This window comes from Solanum lycopersicum, chromosome 6 (assembly GCF_036512215.1).
Source record: "Solanum lycopersicum chromosome 6, SLM_r2.1".
NCBI lineage: Eukaryota > Viridiplantae > Streptophyta > Magnoliopsida > Solanales > Solanaceae > Solanum > Solanum lycopersicum.
The window spans coordinates 1292892-1311820 of record NC_090805.1 but is presented as its reverse complement, the minus strand read 5'-3'; the positions used below and the strand labels follow the sequence as shown (position 1 = coordinate 1311820).

Here is an 18929-nt window from a genome sequence, read left to right as displayed (position 1 = left end):
TCTCTTTGCTCTATTTTATTTACATAGCATTCTTCGTTTGAAATGACTGCATTTATATGTTTGTGTAAATATGATTTAATTGAGCTGAACGTCGCACACTCTATCATATTTAGACTCAACCTATGAGATTACACTCTGTATGTTGTTTATCTAATTGTGAAATTCGCTCATGAGTTATTTTAATTATAGCATTATTTAGGTTATTCATTTTAGTGTTTGTATCATATGGCAATCTTTTGCCGCTTTGGATAAAAGCTTAACTGATGTTGGATTATTATGGAATGCACACATTGATGTTTCTATTGGAGATGATACAAAACTTAGATTATAGTTTTTGAAGTTTGAATTGAAGTTTTAGTGAAGAGCTTTTCACTTGAGTCATTTTCATGCCATGTGAGTGTGAATCGTGTTTTTGTTGTTTGATGCTTAGCAGCTGAATCCCTAGACATTGTAAGTTCAAGCTGCAGACATGCTTAAATAGAGCAATATGGGCAGTGAGTATTTATGTAGTTGACTTCAAATATGCTTGTGAGATGATTGGGAGTGTATTGGTACTTGAAGTATAAACTCAAGAGATGTTTTGAAACTGGACTTTAGTATTTTACCAGGTTGGAAAATGAGATTTGCTCTTCCAGTGTTAGCCTAGTAGGCACGCTTGTGATGCACTTCTTGGCAATCGATGGACATAGAGTTGAGTGTCGTGAATGTAATTTCTTGTATAGTTGACATGACATTGTTCTAGACTAACATGTAACTGAGAGCTGTGAGATGGTGTTGATCTAGAAGGTCAAAAGTTTGATCATTTCCCTTGTGCAGACATGGATTATACCCTTTGCTTTTGTATGGTAATTGGTGGTTTAGAAAGTTCACTTTGCCTTCATTTTACTGTACACCTTTGATGGAAGTTTTTGGCAGTGAATGGATGTATAGTCGAGTGTTGTGAAGGTGATGATGTCTTGTGTTGTCCTAGACCGATATATAGCTGTTCTATGAGATGACCTAGATCATCTCTATTAGGGTGAAAGTTTGATTGTTTCCCTGGTGCAAACATAGATAACATACCCTTTCCCTTTGGTATGATAATAGGAAAGCTTTGAAATTCACTTTGTACTTCAGCTGTGATGTTCAAGAACTATTTTTGATGTCCTCGGTTGACCATTTTATTAACAGAGTTGAGTAAAAGGTTGTATTCTCCGGGTCTTGCATTCGAAGTTTTTGCATTGCAATATGTCTTGTGTATTTCCAAGCTGACTAATCTAGTTACTTCTGTTTGCTACTAAGTTGGTTCTTTGTTTCCATTTTTATTGGCACAATAATTGGCTCATTGTAGGGTTTTTAGCACTTTGGTTTAGTTGTTAGCATGTGATGTTGACAAAAGGTTGTTATTCTAAGTGATCTCAATCATTATTGATAGAGTTTTGAACCTTACACGATTGCCCTCTAGTTATCTCATATTTTATCCTTGATCGAGTTTTGAACCTTGCACCATCTGCTTCTAGTTAGATATTATTTCTCATATTTTATCCTCGATCTCTTGGACATGTGATTTTTAATACTTAAGACGTGTGAATTATGATACGTTTCTTTGCCTTATATTCCGTGTTTGCAAGTGCAAATGTTTCATGACATTTCTGGAGTAGCACACACAACAGTTCTGACCTAGTGTTCGAAATTCTTGCGTAAATCAAGGTCATTTCACACAACCAAAGGCCAAATTTAAACATATTTACAATGTTAAATTCCTCATAATTGCATTCTTTATGGACAATCCATAAGAAATATCGTTAGGTCTTGATTCATTATTAGGGAAGCTTGGAAAATTATGGGTAAATTTTTTTTGACTATATCGTTGAATATTTACAGGAAATTTATCATTATATTTTGTGAAGGTTAAATAGTGATTTTGGTCTTTTTAGTTATTGCTTACTTTGATTTTTAGTTCTTGTGTTATTTGACTTGGTATATGCAAGTTTTAATTAAACAAATTGTAACCTAACTTGAACAGAGTTAAATGAGAACTCCCAAGTCCCATCTAATAAAAGCTAATAATTGTTTGTTAAATTTGAATGCTTATTCCAGACAAAAAATGGAATAAAGCAATAAAGTTTACAATTTTACTCAGTAAAAATATAATAAATATTAAGAAGCTCAAATCGAGATTATATATTTTGATTTTTTATTTGTTTCAACTTGAGAAAAATGACACTCGTATACTCGCTGAACATTTGAACATTTGATAAGAAGAAAATGTTCGTACAAATAGTTGCGGATATAAAAGATGTTCTAAGAATTCATAAATTTCAATCCACTTGAACCTCAGCTTCAAAATTTAAGTAACGATGAGAAGATTGCTCAAGTCTATATAAGTAAATTATCAGTTCATGTTTTTGATTAATGTGAGACTTTAATCTACTCTAATATCCTTTTCATGGGGGCTGGATCAATTGGATTGTGTACCCTAAGTCCAAATGGCAATGAACGTGATTACAATATAAGGTAAAGATATGATACTTGAGTTTTATAAAATTGTCACATGACTGAAATAATATGGAAAAATTATCAAATTAGTCACAATCCCTAACTTAATTAGTAAAAACATCTACATTTTAAAATAATTATTGAAAATGTCAAAGTGTCAATGTTTTAGAAAATAATTTGTATTCAAATTTTATTCTCAAAATTGTTCAACTTTAAATCAAATTCTACATCCATTACACTTCTTCATGTGCATTAGTATCATTAAATTTATTTTTCATTTTTCACTTTTCAATTTTTTTTCTTTCATCAAAATTTGACTATTACTCTCTCTCATTATTGAAGAGAACTAATTATTCAAGTTCGTAACAATTTGTTCAGATCTATCAATTAATCAAGAAATCTCTCAATTGATAAAGATATTTTTGAATTCATCGTTTATTTTGCCAAAGATTAGTTGAAAAACTAGTCTATTGTTGTCGACTGGAGAACCTACATTCTTGAGTTGATCCGACAAAGATTTGAGATATTGACAATAGGCAGAGATACCTGAAAAATCTTCCATGTTGACATGAGTGAAGGGTGATGGCACCAGAGTGTTTGTTATCTTGAAATATGTCACGCAATCTATTCCAAGTTTCCATAGCAGTGGCGTCTTGCTCAAGAATCGTATGGAGAAGATCATGAGACATAGTGGTGTAAATCCACTGTAAAACGGTCGCATCAAGAGTGGACCAAAACTCTTTCTCCTCATCTGTTTTCGGTACTTTCTCTTTGCCCTTTTCCGGAGGAATGATATGGTCAAGAACTCGATGGGATCGTGCGTGAATCTTAAATAGTTCCGCCCATGTGGAATATTGGATATTCTCTATCTCAAGAATGATGGGAGATGTTGGATACAGCAGGAGCAGGGTGAAAGGAAGATTTTGAGTCCGACATGATGATGATAGAAGAGAGACGAAGAAGAAGAGAGGGGCAGACAATGATGTTTGAAGAGAAAGCGGAAGTATTTTTCCCTAGAAACCATGAAAGAGTTTAATCCCTTGCCTATTACATTGATATCTAATGGTTTATATACAATCAATACAAGACTATAATTAAGGAAACTAAATATACAATCTCTCTAAATGCACCCTCCGATTACACCAGGTATGTTGTTGTTGTTGGATTACTTAACTAACCATATAATTGGGAAACTAACACCAGTGACACTTGTAATTCATCATTATTTGAACAATTGGGGAACTGGAACTGAAATTATAGATTTGATCAATTAAACCCTATAACTGGATGAATTGAGAGTGCAAAAGAAAATTACAAATCAATGAGGGGATCTTCATTTTCCTCGCCAGATGATACAACAACTTCTTCGAGTCTGACAATTGGAGCCACCTGAGCTCCGGTATCTTCATCATCGGCTCCGACAGCTTCTTCTTCTGCTTCCCTGTGCTCATGCTTAGGCTCAGTGGTCGCCATTTGTAGTGTAATGAGGTTTGATTTATATAGGGTTTTCATTAACCAAAGGATTAATAATTGGTCCCGTGACTCTTCGAAAGGATGTATAAGAATAAAATGTGTTAATAATGAGTATGTATTCATGGACAGAAGTTGCGGGTAAACCCTCGATTTGCCCTCAACGATATATGTTGACAGGAATAACTTCTTTGCTAGCTACTAGCTAAACTAATATAATTACTCATTGCGCATCTTAACTATTTAAAAGTGAATTTAATACCACCTTAAGGCGTAACACCACTTTGGTGTATTACACTCTCTGCCACGTCAGTGCCATGTAAGAAATTATGATTTTTTATATTTTTTTCTTTATTAATTAACTTTTCTTTTTCTAGCTATATTTTATATTAAGTAGTTCCTAATTAATTAGTATAATTCCTCAATAATTATATCTTCTTCGTAGAAAAATTTCAAAAAAGAAGCTTTCTACAATGGTTGTCAAGAAATTTTTTTGAAATTCGAAATTAATTCGTATAGTGAAAGAATTTCTTGCGTTCCAAAATGAACCACAAGAAGACTACTTAAGTTTCTTACTTTGATTGACCATGCAAATTGAGCTTTCAATTGCAAATATTTTTCAGATCCAACCGCATTTATTTTTCTTTTTCTATGTTCTTCATAGAGGTTTCTTAAAACATAGGAATAATAGAAAAATAATTTTCTTCTCCTTTTCGAGTAATCGCTCATCTTGTTTACTAAAAAAGTCTCACCATAGCTCCACGACTGAGAAACCACCAAAATTTTATCTCACCAATGACATGAACAAACACAAATTAAAACCCACAAATCTTAAGTCACCTAGTACTGTTTTGATTTCTTGATGGGAGGTTTATGGATTAAAAAAAGTGATGTTTTTGAAGTAACTTGTTACTACATTGCTTCTTGTTACTGATCCATTTAAGCTTATTTGGGTGTGACGAAGATGAGAAGGATGGGGTATAAAGAAGAAGAGATGTGTGTGTGTGGGGGGGGGGGGGGGGGTTATACGGAGAATTTTGATTTTTTTTTACTTTAACAATTATTTGACACGCATCATTTGTTTTTATTTATTTTATTTTGCCACATCAGTTTTAGGGGTAAATAAATTCACTTTTAAATAGTACCGGTGTATAATAGATCATTGTGATAGTTTAAGTGTGTAATGCGATGTAAAGATACATAAATTTTTTTGAAAAGTAATTGTGTCTTTGATCATGCTAGTGCATGTTTTAAAATACCTTACATTACTATAATTATAGATTATTATGTATTAATTGTATATACCTTAATACAAAATAAGTGTATAACTAATGCATAAGTTTTATATAAATTGAATGTGCATAAAAAAAGAACTAGGAAAACCCACGAAATCAATGTATATATTATTATAAATTATTAATTTTTTTGTTTTAATGCATTCCATCATATATGAAAAAATTAAGTCATGTGATTTCAATTGTGTGGTATCTAATTTGATCCGTCAAACATAAGTTATTGATATGATGTGTGAGTCTCACAAAGCTAAGTTTTTGTTCTTCTCAACATAAATTTTTCAGTAATTAAATTATGTTTTGCATAGAATAATTTGTGGTCTTGATTGGTTTATGTTTTATAGGAATTAAGCGATATAACATGTATATATTTACGTATAAATATATTTTCTTTTTCTTTTTTTCTTCTCTTTTAACTTAAGAATTAAGTAAAAATAATGAAATTGAACTATATATGGTAGATGATGAGCGAAAATTATTTGTTATTTCAATGTATGGATATCTTTTGACACTTGATTGGTACAAGTTCTATAAAAGTGTTGAAAAGCAAAAAGAAAAATTCACTCCAAAATGGGAACATTTGTAGAAAATTACCCCCATTTCATCGGATACATAATATTTGCATTAAAATTTAATCGGTTATCAAATCACATGTTTAGATATTATTTAACTTATTATTGTTGTGACTATAATTTAATTACAAATGTAGAAATCATATTAAAAGCAAAGCAATCGAGAATAGTGACGGATTAACCTTTACGTGATGAGTATTAACGAAAACATTTCTTAGAAAAAAATATAAATTTTATAAAATTCGCTTAATTTTCTTCATATATATTAACTTTCTCCATAAAAAAATTAATTCTGCTATTAATATGCTTAATTAACATGGTTATATGAACAAGAACCTTATTGAGATTTATAGAAATAATAAAAAATGAAATACTTGGAAACAACTTTTATACTTCTACACAAAATAAAGATAAAATGGGCATAAACTTCTCCTTCTCAAATCACGTATTATTTTTTTTATGACGATCATTGCATAATAAAAATGCATGTTGTATTTACATTATTTGTAAGTTTGTGCTACCCTTGAGAGTGCTGTAGAATAACGATATCGAATAATTCTATCCATCAAACACCTAATGATTCTTGCCTCAATTAAAAAACTATACCGAATAATTCTATCCATCAATATTAATCACCTAATGATTCTTGCCTCTACTATGAATCTACATGTTCAATAGTTACTTATTGTTTTCCAAGGCAGCCTTTGCATAGTAGAAAAGTATGTGATTTTTACATTATTTGTAACTTGTAAGCTTGTTATGTGCTTGAGAGTGATGGTGAATAACTTAGGTACAAAATAACTCTGCCCATCAAAGCTCATCACCTAGTTTTTTCAAGAGTATGGGTCTCATACCACTTCATTAACCGCTAAGTCACTGCCTTGAGCGACTCTGATAAAGTAAAAAAGAGTACAAAACATTCTCTTGTAGGTTTGGATCATAGTGCATTATAGCATTGGAAACCCCATTTAACATGACAAAAGTCTCAGGACAAAGGACAACAACAAACAACTACTGATCATTGTCCTATCTTGTGTATATAGCGAAAGGCCGCAAGAAAGATCCAAAACCACCTCAGTAATCCCAAAATCAAATATAACAATGAACCAAATAGTTCTTGGAATTGAAATCAAGATTCAGCAACATTTGGTTCGCCTTCCATAGGCTCAGCTTGGCATGATTCACCTTTCTTGCCTGCTAGTCAAAAGATCGCACTTTTTTCACGAAGAATCTAACGCTACATTTCAGTTAATTTTTTAAAAGCTTACTTGAACTTACCTTTCTTTTTCTTGCCGCCACCTTTCTTCTTGGTTTTTACGGGAAGGGCTAGCCAGGTCTTAATTTCAGGTTCATCGTCTATTGTCTTCGCAGGTGACAGCTCCTGGAGAGCATGAGATGTGATCCTATCTGACCCGTTAGGCATCAATAGCGCAGTGAATTTTATGTGAGCAACCAAATCACCTGCATATCGTTATAAGAAAAAGTATAAAATACGAGAAATATTATCTAGAATATGGCATTTGTGTGAGAATATAGAAAAAGAATGATGCTGCTTAAGCATGGTGTTATGTTATAGAACACAGCTAAAATATTACGGACCAGGTTTCTCATGTAGAACAGGATACGGCTGCAAAAGATCATGGTTAACACATTCAACTAGTCCCAAACGAGCTCTTTTCTCCTCCAAATCCCTGTTCAAGTTACGCAGAACAAGGATACAACATTGATAATCATGAAACAAATACATGTCTTGCACACATCGTTAATAAAGGACACATCGAAAATCAAGATGACCTAGCTGTAAATGGCATGATAGGGAACTTCTGACTGATTTCACTGAAGATAAACCTTGACGCTTTCATCTTCAGGTTGTAGCTTTTATCTACAGCTCTCTTGTAGATGGTTGTTTGTTTCTCATCCAACAACTTTGGCTGCAAAATTTTGGATGGCACAAGAAAGTAAACATTTGTGACATTTTCAATTGATACGTTTTGGTTTCCACGTAATTTCCAGGTATCAAAGTTTCAACATTTACCTTTCCTTCGCCGGTGCTCGTAACAATGTCAACTGAATAGACCTCGTTTTCCTCAAACTCTGCATCATCTACTCTGGTATCAGGATTAGACACACTTAACACGACTTTGTTTCCGTCAATCACAAATTGTTTCATTTGATGGCTCAAAACACCCTCAACGATCTTGCAGTCATATGCTGCAGCAACTTTCTGAATAGCTTCTGTTACATCCGAGTTCTACAGCATCAAAGAAACTTAGCAACAGGCGTTTAGAGCACTGGAAGTAAACACTAGTAGCGCTATAAGAGAATTATTGGGATGAACTGTCAAAACAACTAGCTAAAAGATGAAAGGCATGCTATCATTAATCCTGGACATCAATCCACCACCTATTTAGTGTTTTCAAAACACTCAAACAGGACCAAGGCATAAACACATAACTCACACGAGCATACTGAGGCAACTAGGAATAGGCGATAGCAGCAAAAGACATTTAACTTCTAACTCATAACAATGAACAACACGAAGCCTCAATCTCAAACAAGTTGGGCTTGGCTATATGAATCTCCATTTAAGCACATTTCTTCTCATCATCGTACTAAATAAATTAAAGTTCTACTTCTATTATATTCCTATTATATATAAATATAAATAATAGAATTTCTTTAATATGTTTAAAACCTAGGTCTGATCTTGGGGGAGAGATCAGTAAAACCTTCGATACAATTTTGAGGGTTTTCATATGAGTGGAATTAATAATTAAACCCAACAAAGCTATGGGGCTTACAATTATGAGATATTAAGAGATAATAGGTGAAAAACTTGAGGAGAAAATATAGACATAGAAATATATTGTGTAAAAGTTTGCTAATAATATATTAAGTATAATCTTCCACTGAACATTATGCCACATATGTTACGCAAAGCAGTGTGGCACCTGAAGCTCTCAAATTTCAGATCCGCCACTAACTTTAAGTATAGAAATTGGGGAAAATTGTTGGCTCCTTGGAAATGACTATATGAGAAGTATGATTCATTATAAGTAAATTAATGGAGCATTATCGAAGTAGTAATGGAGTTGAAACATACCTACGAGAATGAGATTTCTCACAGCCTTAGAAATTGAGAACCTTGAAAACCTTAGGTTGTTTAGCAAAAGTTGAATTTGGCAAAATTGAATTTTCTGGAGATTAAGATAAGTATTGATTTCATTATTTGGTGTAAATTCAGTTACTAGTAGTTGTTGGCAAGCGTAGACATTATCCTTTCTAGGAACAAAGATTTTTTGATTGAGTTAAAGACATGGTTCTTACTTAAGTTCTTCCCTTAAGAAGTCATACCCATAAAGTGTTTTGATTAAATGTTTCTTAAGGTTAACTGTAAGTTTAATTGGAATGAGTGAGCTCACATTTGCTTATCATCGAATGAGTCTATCGACTGCTCTATGTTTACTTCCTACGTTTATCACGTTACCAAGCCATAATGTAACCTTATTCGCTAGACTAATACAATACTTGATTTTGGATGCATATTGTCAACTTGCTAAACCCTTCATGTGGACCAGTGATTCATCAAACTGTCTACAACTGACTAATAAGGAGTAACACAACTAACACAATAGTGATTCTGTAATTCCAAATGCTAAAATATGTGATGTAACTATAAAAATGTGTGGTTGCTAAGATTATGATGAGTTAAAATGTTCAAAATTCGATGCATACTTAAATAAATGGTAACCATATAAAGGACTCCGAGTAACCATATAAAGGATTATTAATTTTGTCATAATGAGGCACAACATAAATGGTACCATACAGAGGATTACTAACGTTGCTGCAATGAGACATAACATGAATTGATGAATAGTGAACATATAAAGGGTCACAAACAGCCATCCAAAGGGTTGCTAATATTGACACAACAAGGCACAAGAGATTCAGTGTCATATAAAGGGCCCCGAGTAACAGTATGAAGGGTTACTAATGGGGCACAAGAAAAGTTCAGTGACCGAATCAACTTCAAAGAAAGTTAAAAGCATGAATTAATGAACTAATTAAGCTATAAGTTTTAGTAATTGTTTTCCTGTTTCACGAGGTACAATACTTTAGGACGAATTATGACTTGTCTCCTCTCTTATATCCCTTCATTACCCACATGTTATTATTCAAGATCACATTGTGACCTTAGTGAGGAGAATGTTAAAGACTCACAGAGTACTACTAGCGGTGTACTAACATTCTCTTTATGGATCCTACACTGACCCAGGTTTCATAGACGAGTAGACTATGAGTTAATCTATGACTTATTCATAGATTTGGTGATCTCCGCCTTTGACCATGGAGTTTCTTCCCTTCTAGTTAAGACATTTATCCACAACCTGTTTTGGGGATTAGCCAGAAAATCTATATCTTGTGCACTCCCCTTAGCACTCCACCAGTAGAGGCTCCATATATGTGTTTCCAATACTTTCTAGCTGTTCACAGATTTCAATATATTTTTGGATTATTTAAGAGTTGTTGCAGAAAATTTTTTGATCCAAAAGTTTAAGCCATTATTTTTAAATGCATGAGAGGTCACGTACTGATTAGCAGAAAACGCACCATCATTTACGTATTATTTAGCTGTGCCTATCTTATAGAGGACACTATTTTATAGTCACAGAAATCGTCAACTATTTTGTGGTTCATCCATATGACCATATCCATACAAATTGATAATACAATACCCTTACCCATATATTCACCACATTCCTTCTATGTAATCAAACCCACCTTAAACAAATTTTCTCATACCCAGAACTCTTTGATGTACAACTCGAAAAACAATCATTTCAAAAGACAAACTAAGCTCATCATTTTAGAACAATAGATAAAACAATATTTTCAGGAGAAACAAAGAACTAATCTTTAGCAACCGAGACTTGACCAGCATTTGACACTTGTGGTCTCCGCAAAGCAATGATAATTGTTAGTGAGAACCATCCTATCCATGTAAGTGGTAGACTAGTGGTAGCTGAAGTTTGAAAATCGCAACTTGACGCAGGATAACTTTTCTCAATGTACTTCATTATATAACATCTTATATCCTACCATGCCAGAATAAACAAAATTTAGATTAAACATTACCTTCCTTCCTGGTCTTACAAGCCTCAGAGCAACTTCAGCAGCTGTATTAGCAGCCGCAAGAACATCAGCAGCCCTACCAGTAACAGGTCCTCCCTGGACCACATGTGTATGAGCAACAACAGCAATAAAGCCATCTATATGACACCCCATATCACTGCAAATAATAACCATGAGTCATGACTTAGTCTTACAAAAGCTTATCTGATTCTACAATACAATAAAAGACAGTTAAGTCATCAAAAGGAAACTTCATGTTCTGCATAAAACAATTAAACCTTAAAATAGTTAGTATTGGATTGGGAGAAAAAGAATAGCTACATGATAAACAGTTCTTCAATTTTGGACTCAGTTAAATTTCACATTTCTCTTTTCTACCACGCACAAGTCACAACCATGGCAAGAGATTAAATCCCTCAAAGTGCTCTAAACTATATCTTACATTTTCACTATATCACCTTCCTCCAATACTGTCTCATCACTAGACAGTGGAGAAAAATGGCAGACGGTATTGTTTACTGAAATGCAGGTTGGGAATGCCACACCCCTCTCGATTTTCTTCTTCACATTCTTGTACATATTCCCTGTTTGCCTGTACCAGAATTCACTCATCAAATCGACATCACATATGTCCCACACAATTCTGAAATAAAAAATCTCTTAAGAATACATCGAAACAAGCAAAGTTCATACTCTTTAATAAAGGCATCTCCTTTTTCACAAAGATCAACTATCTTTGCTTTTGCCTTGCATTCAGACACCACCAACTGCAGAGCCTCTGCATAATATCATATCATTACTAATCGAGTACATTCCACCTATCTTTAATAAGCTGAAGACCATGAAATTCAAAAATCTTCCCTGACTTTCTTAAACTCCATGCCAAGTCAAAACAAGACAAACAAATTGAAATGCATGTAGTACAAAAGTTCCAAACATCAGGTAGTAAATTTTCAGTTATCAGATAATCCCCGGGGAACACTTTACAATCCAAAAAAACCAAAAGGGGTATAAAAAAACATGTAAAGATTCTATTTTTAACACAAAAAAAGAAGTAGAAACGAAAAGGGGTTATAGAATATTAACTGTTGACGATTTCAGCAGCACCCTTATACTTAGTAACAACCTCAGGACTTGTCAGATCCAACTCCTTCTCTTCTCTCTCATCATCCGACATAGTTATCAAATGGTTCAAGTATTACACAGCTGAAAACACAGAGAAAAAAAAAAGAAAGAAACGTTACAAGGAGTGAAAAGGGAGGCTGAAAAAAGCAATGAAATTACACATACTTGATTTCTTGATTGAAAGAAATGGAGGCGAAAAGGGGTTTGAGCTAGGGTTTGGACTCTGTGTTTTTTGAGTTTGGGAAATTTTATGGAGAGACAAGTGACAGTGTGGTGATTACGTGGCATTAAGTGGGTCCCAGTAAGAAGAAATTGATATGGTGACGTGGATTATAATGTGTCAATATTTGGGGGGTGTTTGGAGGTTACAACAATTTAATTATTTATTTATTCCTATACACATGTTTTATTTGTAGCCCTTTTGCTTCTTCAATTGAATTTTGAATGAGTGTATTTATTCCTTCATCCGTGATTAAACAGATTTTTAGTTTGAGTCATTTTGAATATAGAATTATTTTTTTAGTGAACGTTTAATTTTTATTTATTTCTTCTTGGATTGAAATTTAAGCGAGTGTATTTATTTCTTCATTCATAATTAAGAGATTTTGAGTTTGAGTCATTTTGAATATAGAGTCATTTTATTAGTGAATATTATGCTTTTAATAAAAGACTCTCCGATATAAATTTAAATCTAATCGAACTATAATATAAGTATCAAACGTCAAATAAAAAATAAAGTTTTTTAAAAAAGTGGTTAACTATCATACGTTACTTTTAAATAATTATTTTGATTTATACGAAAAGTTTCATTTTTATCTTGTTTAGATGGTTGTTATAAATGTTACCCAATACATGTATTGTGTGATAAGTTTATATAATATTTGTTTTTAATTATTATTTTAGTTTTATTGTATCGTGTCATTAAATTTATCGTTAAGTAATGGGGTAATCCATGAGTATTCCCTCAATGTATACTTGAAATTTTAAAGACGCACTTATATTATATTAAGGTTATATTACCTCTGAACTTAATTTATTAATAATTTTCTACTCCTTTTTTGTCTATGTGGCACTATCTCGTTGGCCCAATGCTAGTTGACTTTTTTTTTCAAGTTAATGTCACATAGGCCGAAAAGGGGTAGAAAATTATTTATAAAATAAGTTTAGGGGGTAATAGGACTTTTGTATAGTATAAGTGTGTATCTGAGATTTCGGACATAGGTTAGGGTACTTATGCATTTTTCTTAAATAATAATGAAAAAATTATAGCTTCCATTATATCGATTAAGTGTGATATCATTTTACCTATATTTTTTCTTGTTATTTTGTGTTTACTTATTATTTAATAATGTTATTCTATCTTTTATCTTACTTTTCTTATAAAAAGTCTACATCATGTCCATCTTTTCTTGAAGTTTTGTATATCTTTTAAATTGTTGATATATGACATAACGTAATGATAGAAAATGATATAATCTATTTAAATATTATATTTATAAAAATAATATAGTATATACGATCGATATAATATATGCACTATATAAAAAATACGTAATCACCATCCAAATGTAATGTTCATGTGATGATCGAGTTTGGTGTGATTCGTCGTTATCTTTTTTTTTACTCATTCTATCATTGTTATTATCTTTATTTTTTATCCTATCTTTTTATAATATTTATACTATATACGTAATAAATATATTATGACAAATCATGTGAAACTAAATTAACTATAAAATTTGAATGATGGTGCAAAGAAAGACAATGGTCTTTTCCAAGAAGGAATGGACTTTCAAGAGTTATTAGACAAAACATGAGATGTTAGTGGTAAACTTAGATGATAAATCATGTAAAACGAATTAATGCTATCTTTATTTAGTGCATCATTTTCTAAATTCTTGAGCACCTTATGTTTGATTTCTTTTATAAAAATATATAATTATAATACAATTTTTGGCACGTTAAATAGTCTATTATAATTTTACTTTACGATCATCAAATATCTTATTAATATATTTGGAATTTATTTATTCTTAATAAAGAATTTTGAGTTTAAATTATAGACATAAAAAAAATCTTTCGAGTAGAGAAAATATTTTATTTTCTTACCAGACCTATTTTGTTCAAATTCAAATTACTCAAGTCAATAAATTTCAGATACTTCAATCCAAAATACATTAGGATCAGCTTTGTTAATCCTCAACAATCATATTTTTTCATTAATTTTCTCTACAAATAATATTTTAAAATGCTTATATTTTATTTTTTTTATTTAGATGCATGAATGTCTAAAAAGTCAAGAAAAGTAAAGAATAAAAGAATTCATACTTGATGAAAAGTACACCTCATCAAATGCTCACAAAATAGTTAATATGTAGACAAAAGACTTGTAAAAAAATCCAAACAACATAGCCAAAAAATAATAATCTAATTTGTCAGTAGTTACATCTCTTTTCTTGTAAAATAATAAGATGAACTGAATTTAGTAGTAGTATAAGAAACGAATAAAGCATAGAATATGCATAATTAAGAATTGATTACTAATTCACTATATTAATTAGTGCACTAATATGTTGAAGATGTATAAGAGTGAGACAAATAAAAGAGAATCGTATTAATAATGCACAAATAATTAGAAGTATAATTCACCAAATAGGAGCCCATAATTGAAGGTTCCAAATAGCCCGATCCCCCCACCAACCAAATCTCTTCTTTTATCTTCTTGTCGGTTCGATTATTGAATATGAAGAAAAAAAATTAATAGCCCTGGAATGAAAGGTTACACGGCATAAGTGTAAAATAGTTGAACTTTAATATGAATATCAAATACTTGATGAGATTAAAAAAAATGAACTACATAAATCTTATTAGTTAAGTTTAATTACTAAGATTCTCGATATTTTCAAACATTACTTTCTCTAATCATATTTCTTACTTAGGATACACGAGTTTAAATTTGCGAGGTACACATATCTGCCAAATTTTAGAATCAAAATACATATTTTATTTATTTGAATTAATTGGTTGTAGCTGAATTCCTTAATTAAAGAAGTAATAAAGGGTTTTCAAAATACATGAACAATTAATTTTGGAAGTTTATATTAATCAAATTCTATAATATAAGTTAGAAATCTAAGAGGGTATGAATTGAACTTTTGATTAGCCCATGCAGGCGTTCAAGCCATTCGAATTGAATTTTTGGTTTAAGAAATTATAATTCCAATACAATCCAATATATGTTTAAATATTGGAATATAAGTTTGATTTTCAGATTAATCTGTTTGTTATTTCATATTTTGACTTTTTTAACCTTTAAGCTGTAAAACTTCATAGAATTAAAGGTGATTTATATATATTTACCCCAATAACACTATTGATATGACGAATAAAAACTAAATAACCAGTCCATTTTTATTTGGTATGTTCATCGTAAACGGAATATTATTCAAGATTTCATGAACTACTACTAAAAAACCTAAGAGACTATACATCAATATCATTCAATCTTTAAGCCTCTCGAAACAGTGAAGTTCAAATGAAAAGGAAAAGAAGAAAATTTCATCATAAACCATAAACAAAAACTGGGAAATTCATATAGACATTGCATATTCAATTCCCATTATCGCCCGCGTCTCAGTTTAGATCTCATGAGTAAACTATTCAGTCATAGAAGCAATCTTCATATATACATAGGTCTCCAGTATCTAATTCAATCCATTATTGTCCGCGGAAGTTAAATGAGAACGAAATATTCATCCAGCAACTCAAACAGTTTCTATACATTCACCAAAATTGTTGCAGTTGAATTATCATCACACATATATCATTAACAGAACCTCGTGAAACAGCAAGATCGATAAGCTTTTTAGAGGCCAATAATGGTTGTGGCTTACCGATGCCTGTGCAGCACAAAGGCCTAGCAGCATCAACTACTTCCTGATTGCTGACTTTATCCCATAAACCGTCAGATGCAAGGACTAAGAACTCCAACTCAGGATTAAGTTCAACGACTGTAGTCTCAGGTTCTGCGATCACCCATTGTTTAAGATAACGATCTCCTATACCTCTCGATACAGCAAGCGATCCCTGGATTCTCCAAACACCATTAGAACAATCTACATAACCACCCTACACAACAATAAAGCGTGATACGATTAGTAAAAAGTAAGACATGTTAAGCTGATAAGCGAATTCATTGTCAAGTTGCTCACCAAACTCTCAATTCTGTCTTTCTCGTCTTTTCTTGAAGGCTTGTGATCTGAGGTGATTGCTTCTGCAATCCCACCTCTGCTAACAACAGCGCGACAATCACCAGCATTAGATACAACTAAATCACCGTCTCTGATCAATGCTGTTACGCAACACGATCCACCCCCAAATTCTTCACTGAGGAATTCGGTATCTGTCTTTAAATAAACATTTTTCAGCACCTCCACAACATCTTCATCATTCCTCCTTACTAATTCATCCATAATGTTCTTATTCAAGTGCTCTGCTGCAAACTCTGCAGCTTTAGGTCCTCCATGTCCATCAAATACACCAAAAATACCCTGAAACAAGTAATCCCTTTGTCAATTTCAACCATTCACAAATAGCACTGATGCACTAAGTTCTCGCTATGCACCAGATCACAAGAATTTATTTTACGTAGTTTTAACATGCATTTCTCAAATCTAAACTAAAATTGGCGGAACAATATGCATTTTTTACAGTAAAAAAATCAGAATGAAACAATTAATCCCTTCGTCAATTTCAACCATTCACAAATAGTCTGATGCACTAAGTTCTCGCTATGTACCAGATCACGAGGACTTATTGTATGTAGTCTTAACCTGCATTTCTCAAATTAAAACTAAAATTGGCGGAACAATATGCATTTTTTACAGTAAAAAAATCAGAATGAAACAATTGATTATACCTGTTTTGAATCTCCTTGTAAATTGACAAGTGCAGAATAACGATCCTCCATTGCACCTCTCCTTCCACGTTTACAACAAACAGAATATTCATTGCCTTCAACCTCAACAAAATCCGCCGCTGCCGTCGGAGTTTCCGGAAAATTTCCAAAATTCGTCGAAACGACCGGAATATCCAATCTAGCAGGTCTCTTCCTCTTCGAAACCGTCGTAGAAGTAGAAACCGGTGCAGACGTTGAACACTCAGAAGAATTTCTGTTAACGCTAATCGTTGCCTGTGAAGATTTCTCAATCAGAAGAATTTTCAATTGCGAAGACGGAGACAAAGAAGAAAAAGTAAATGAAGGAAATTTCGTTAAAGTTCGAAATTCAGATGATTTCCTAGAAGGCGAAGAAGATGAAAATGACGCCGATTTACATAAGAGAGAATTAGTCACCGGAATCCTAGTCGCCGGCGAGAATACCGGTGAATTTGGAATAGCGACGGTACAAGACATTGCTTTAATTTTTTTAAAAAAAAGTAGTTTGGTATTGCGTGTTGTTTGTATGAAGAAATTGAGAAGGAGAAAAAAGAGGAGTATTTATATATGCGAAAAAAAAGGAAAAATTTGTGAGTGTGTGTTAACAGTCAAAGTAATTCGGTTGTGGGACCCTCTTTTCAGTATTAATTCCGTGTTTGATGAGACACTTTATTTTATTTGATTTGATTTTTGACTATTAATCTCAACCATTCTATTAGTTAATATATATATTTTTTTAATTTGTAAACTTTTAAATTTATAATTATATATAATCTATAATAGGGATGATTTCAGAAATCTTATGCTAGGTTTTATTTTATAATATTCATATTTTCGGTGATATAAGATATAGTGTCTATTTTTTTTTTATTTTTGATTTTTTGATAATTATTTCTTAAATTCATTTAAAATAAATATAAGTTAATTATAATTTGATTGTAATTTCTTTCATATTAATGCATATTATACAAAATTGTATTTCACCTTCAAACGTCAAAAAAGAAAGAAAATGAGTTCTTCTTTCTTTTATCACTTATGAGCCGTGTGAGATGAAAGTCTCATGCATGGTTTTGAATGAGAGAAAGAAGTGAGGAATCCCCTTTTCGACACTGACTCTCTCACTCCCGTCGTTCCTTTTCTTTCTGTTACTTCGAAAGTAGCTGCTTCACCTTTAGCCACTCGAATTTTCGATATTCCTTTTTATTTCTTATCAAACGAATGGCATAACTCTCAAGTCTAGTTATTGTTATTCAACTATAAAATTACTTGATCAATTCAAATAGTATTTTCAATAATTTAATAAATTTTATATTACAATTACACAACAAATTAGTACTCCACCCTTTTATTTATGTGATACTGTTTCACTTGATTTAGTATTTAAAAAAGATTTTTGAAACTTATAATCTAAATACTCATGTGTTTATAAATTATTTGTTAAGAATAAAAAATTAAAATTAAATTATTTTTAAATTATAATAAGATAACGTATAAAATATGTTGTATAACAAAGAAAAGAAGAAGAAAAAGAGCGACTTGTGGTGGAATTCAAAATTATAAGTCAAACACGCTAATAAAAAGATCGGCCGTGTCTTGACTTTAGTGTAAATGTGACATTTGGCACATTTCTTAACATGCAATTCACTAAAAGTAGTCTATTTCATAAGATATAATTTGGGATCCTTCGAAATATGAAATGAGATAAATAAAAATAGCTTACCAAATTAGTTGTCGTATCTTTTATAAGGTTAATTAATTTTGTTATTCTAGAATATTTTTCGTCCTTACTCAATTTCTAAGATATACTTAGATCTGATTTGATACGTGGAATGAAATAAACAAGAATAGCTTACGAAATTAGTTATCGTGCCTTTTATAAGGATAATTAAGTTTGTTATATTAGAATATTTTTCATCCTTA

General features: G+C 31.8%; 2 protein-coding genes across 3 annotated transcripts; both read right to left on the bottom strand.

The window, feature by feature from the left end:
* Positions 1–6239: 6239 nt before the first annotated feature.
* LOC101267411 (ERBB-3 BINDING PROTEIN 1-like) lies at positions 6240–12375 on the bottom strand. Of its 2 annotated transcripts, none has more exons than XM_010323450.4 (10): positions 12239–12375; positions 12035–12154; positions 11642–11726; positions 11391–11540; positions 10952–11105; positions 7848–8063; positions 7607–7743; positions 7412–7503; positions 7091–7273; positions 6240–7009 (listed from the first exon to the last, which is right to left on the bottom strand). In XM_010323450.4, exons 2-10 carry the CDS (start codon positions 12123–12125, stop codon positions 6942–6944), a joined length of 1176 nt encoding a protein of 391 aa, XP_010321752.1. In that variant the 5' UTR covers positions 12126–12154; positions 12239–12375; the 3' UTR covers positions 6240–6941. The 2 variants fall into 2 exon arrangements, with proteins under 2 accessions (XP_010321752.1, XP_004240407.1); XM_004240359.5 differs by having other exon boundaries at positions 6240–7006.
* A 3106-nt stretch (positions 12376–15481) lies between these two features.
* LOC101267711 (putative protein phosphatase 2C 53) lies at positions 15482–17575 on the bottom strand. Its single transcript, XM_004240360.5, has 3 exons — positions 16992–17575; positions 16285–16623; positions 15482–16201 (listed from the first exon to the last, which is right to left on the bottom strand). Exons 1-3 carry the CDS (start codon positions 17484–17486, stop codon positions 15857–15859), a joined length of 1179 nt encoding a protein of 392 aa, XP_004240408.1. The 5' UTR covers positions 17487–17575; the 3' UTR covers positions 15482–15856.
* Positions 17576–18929: the final 1354 nt, after the last annotated feature.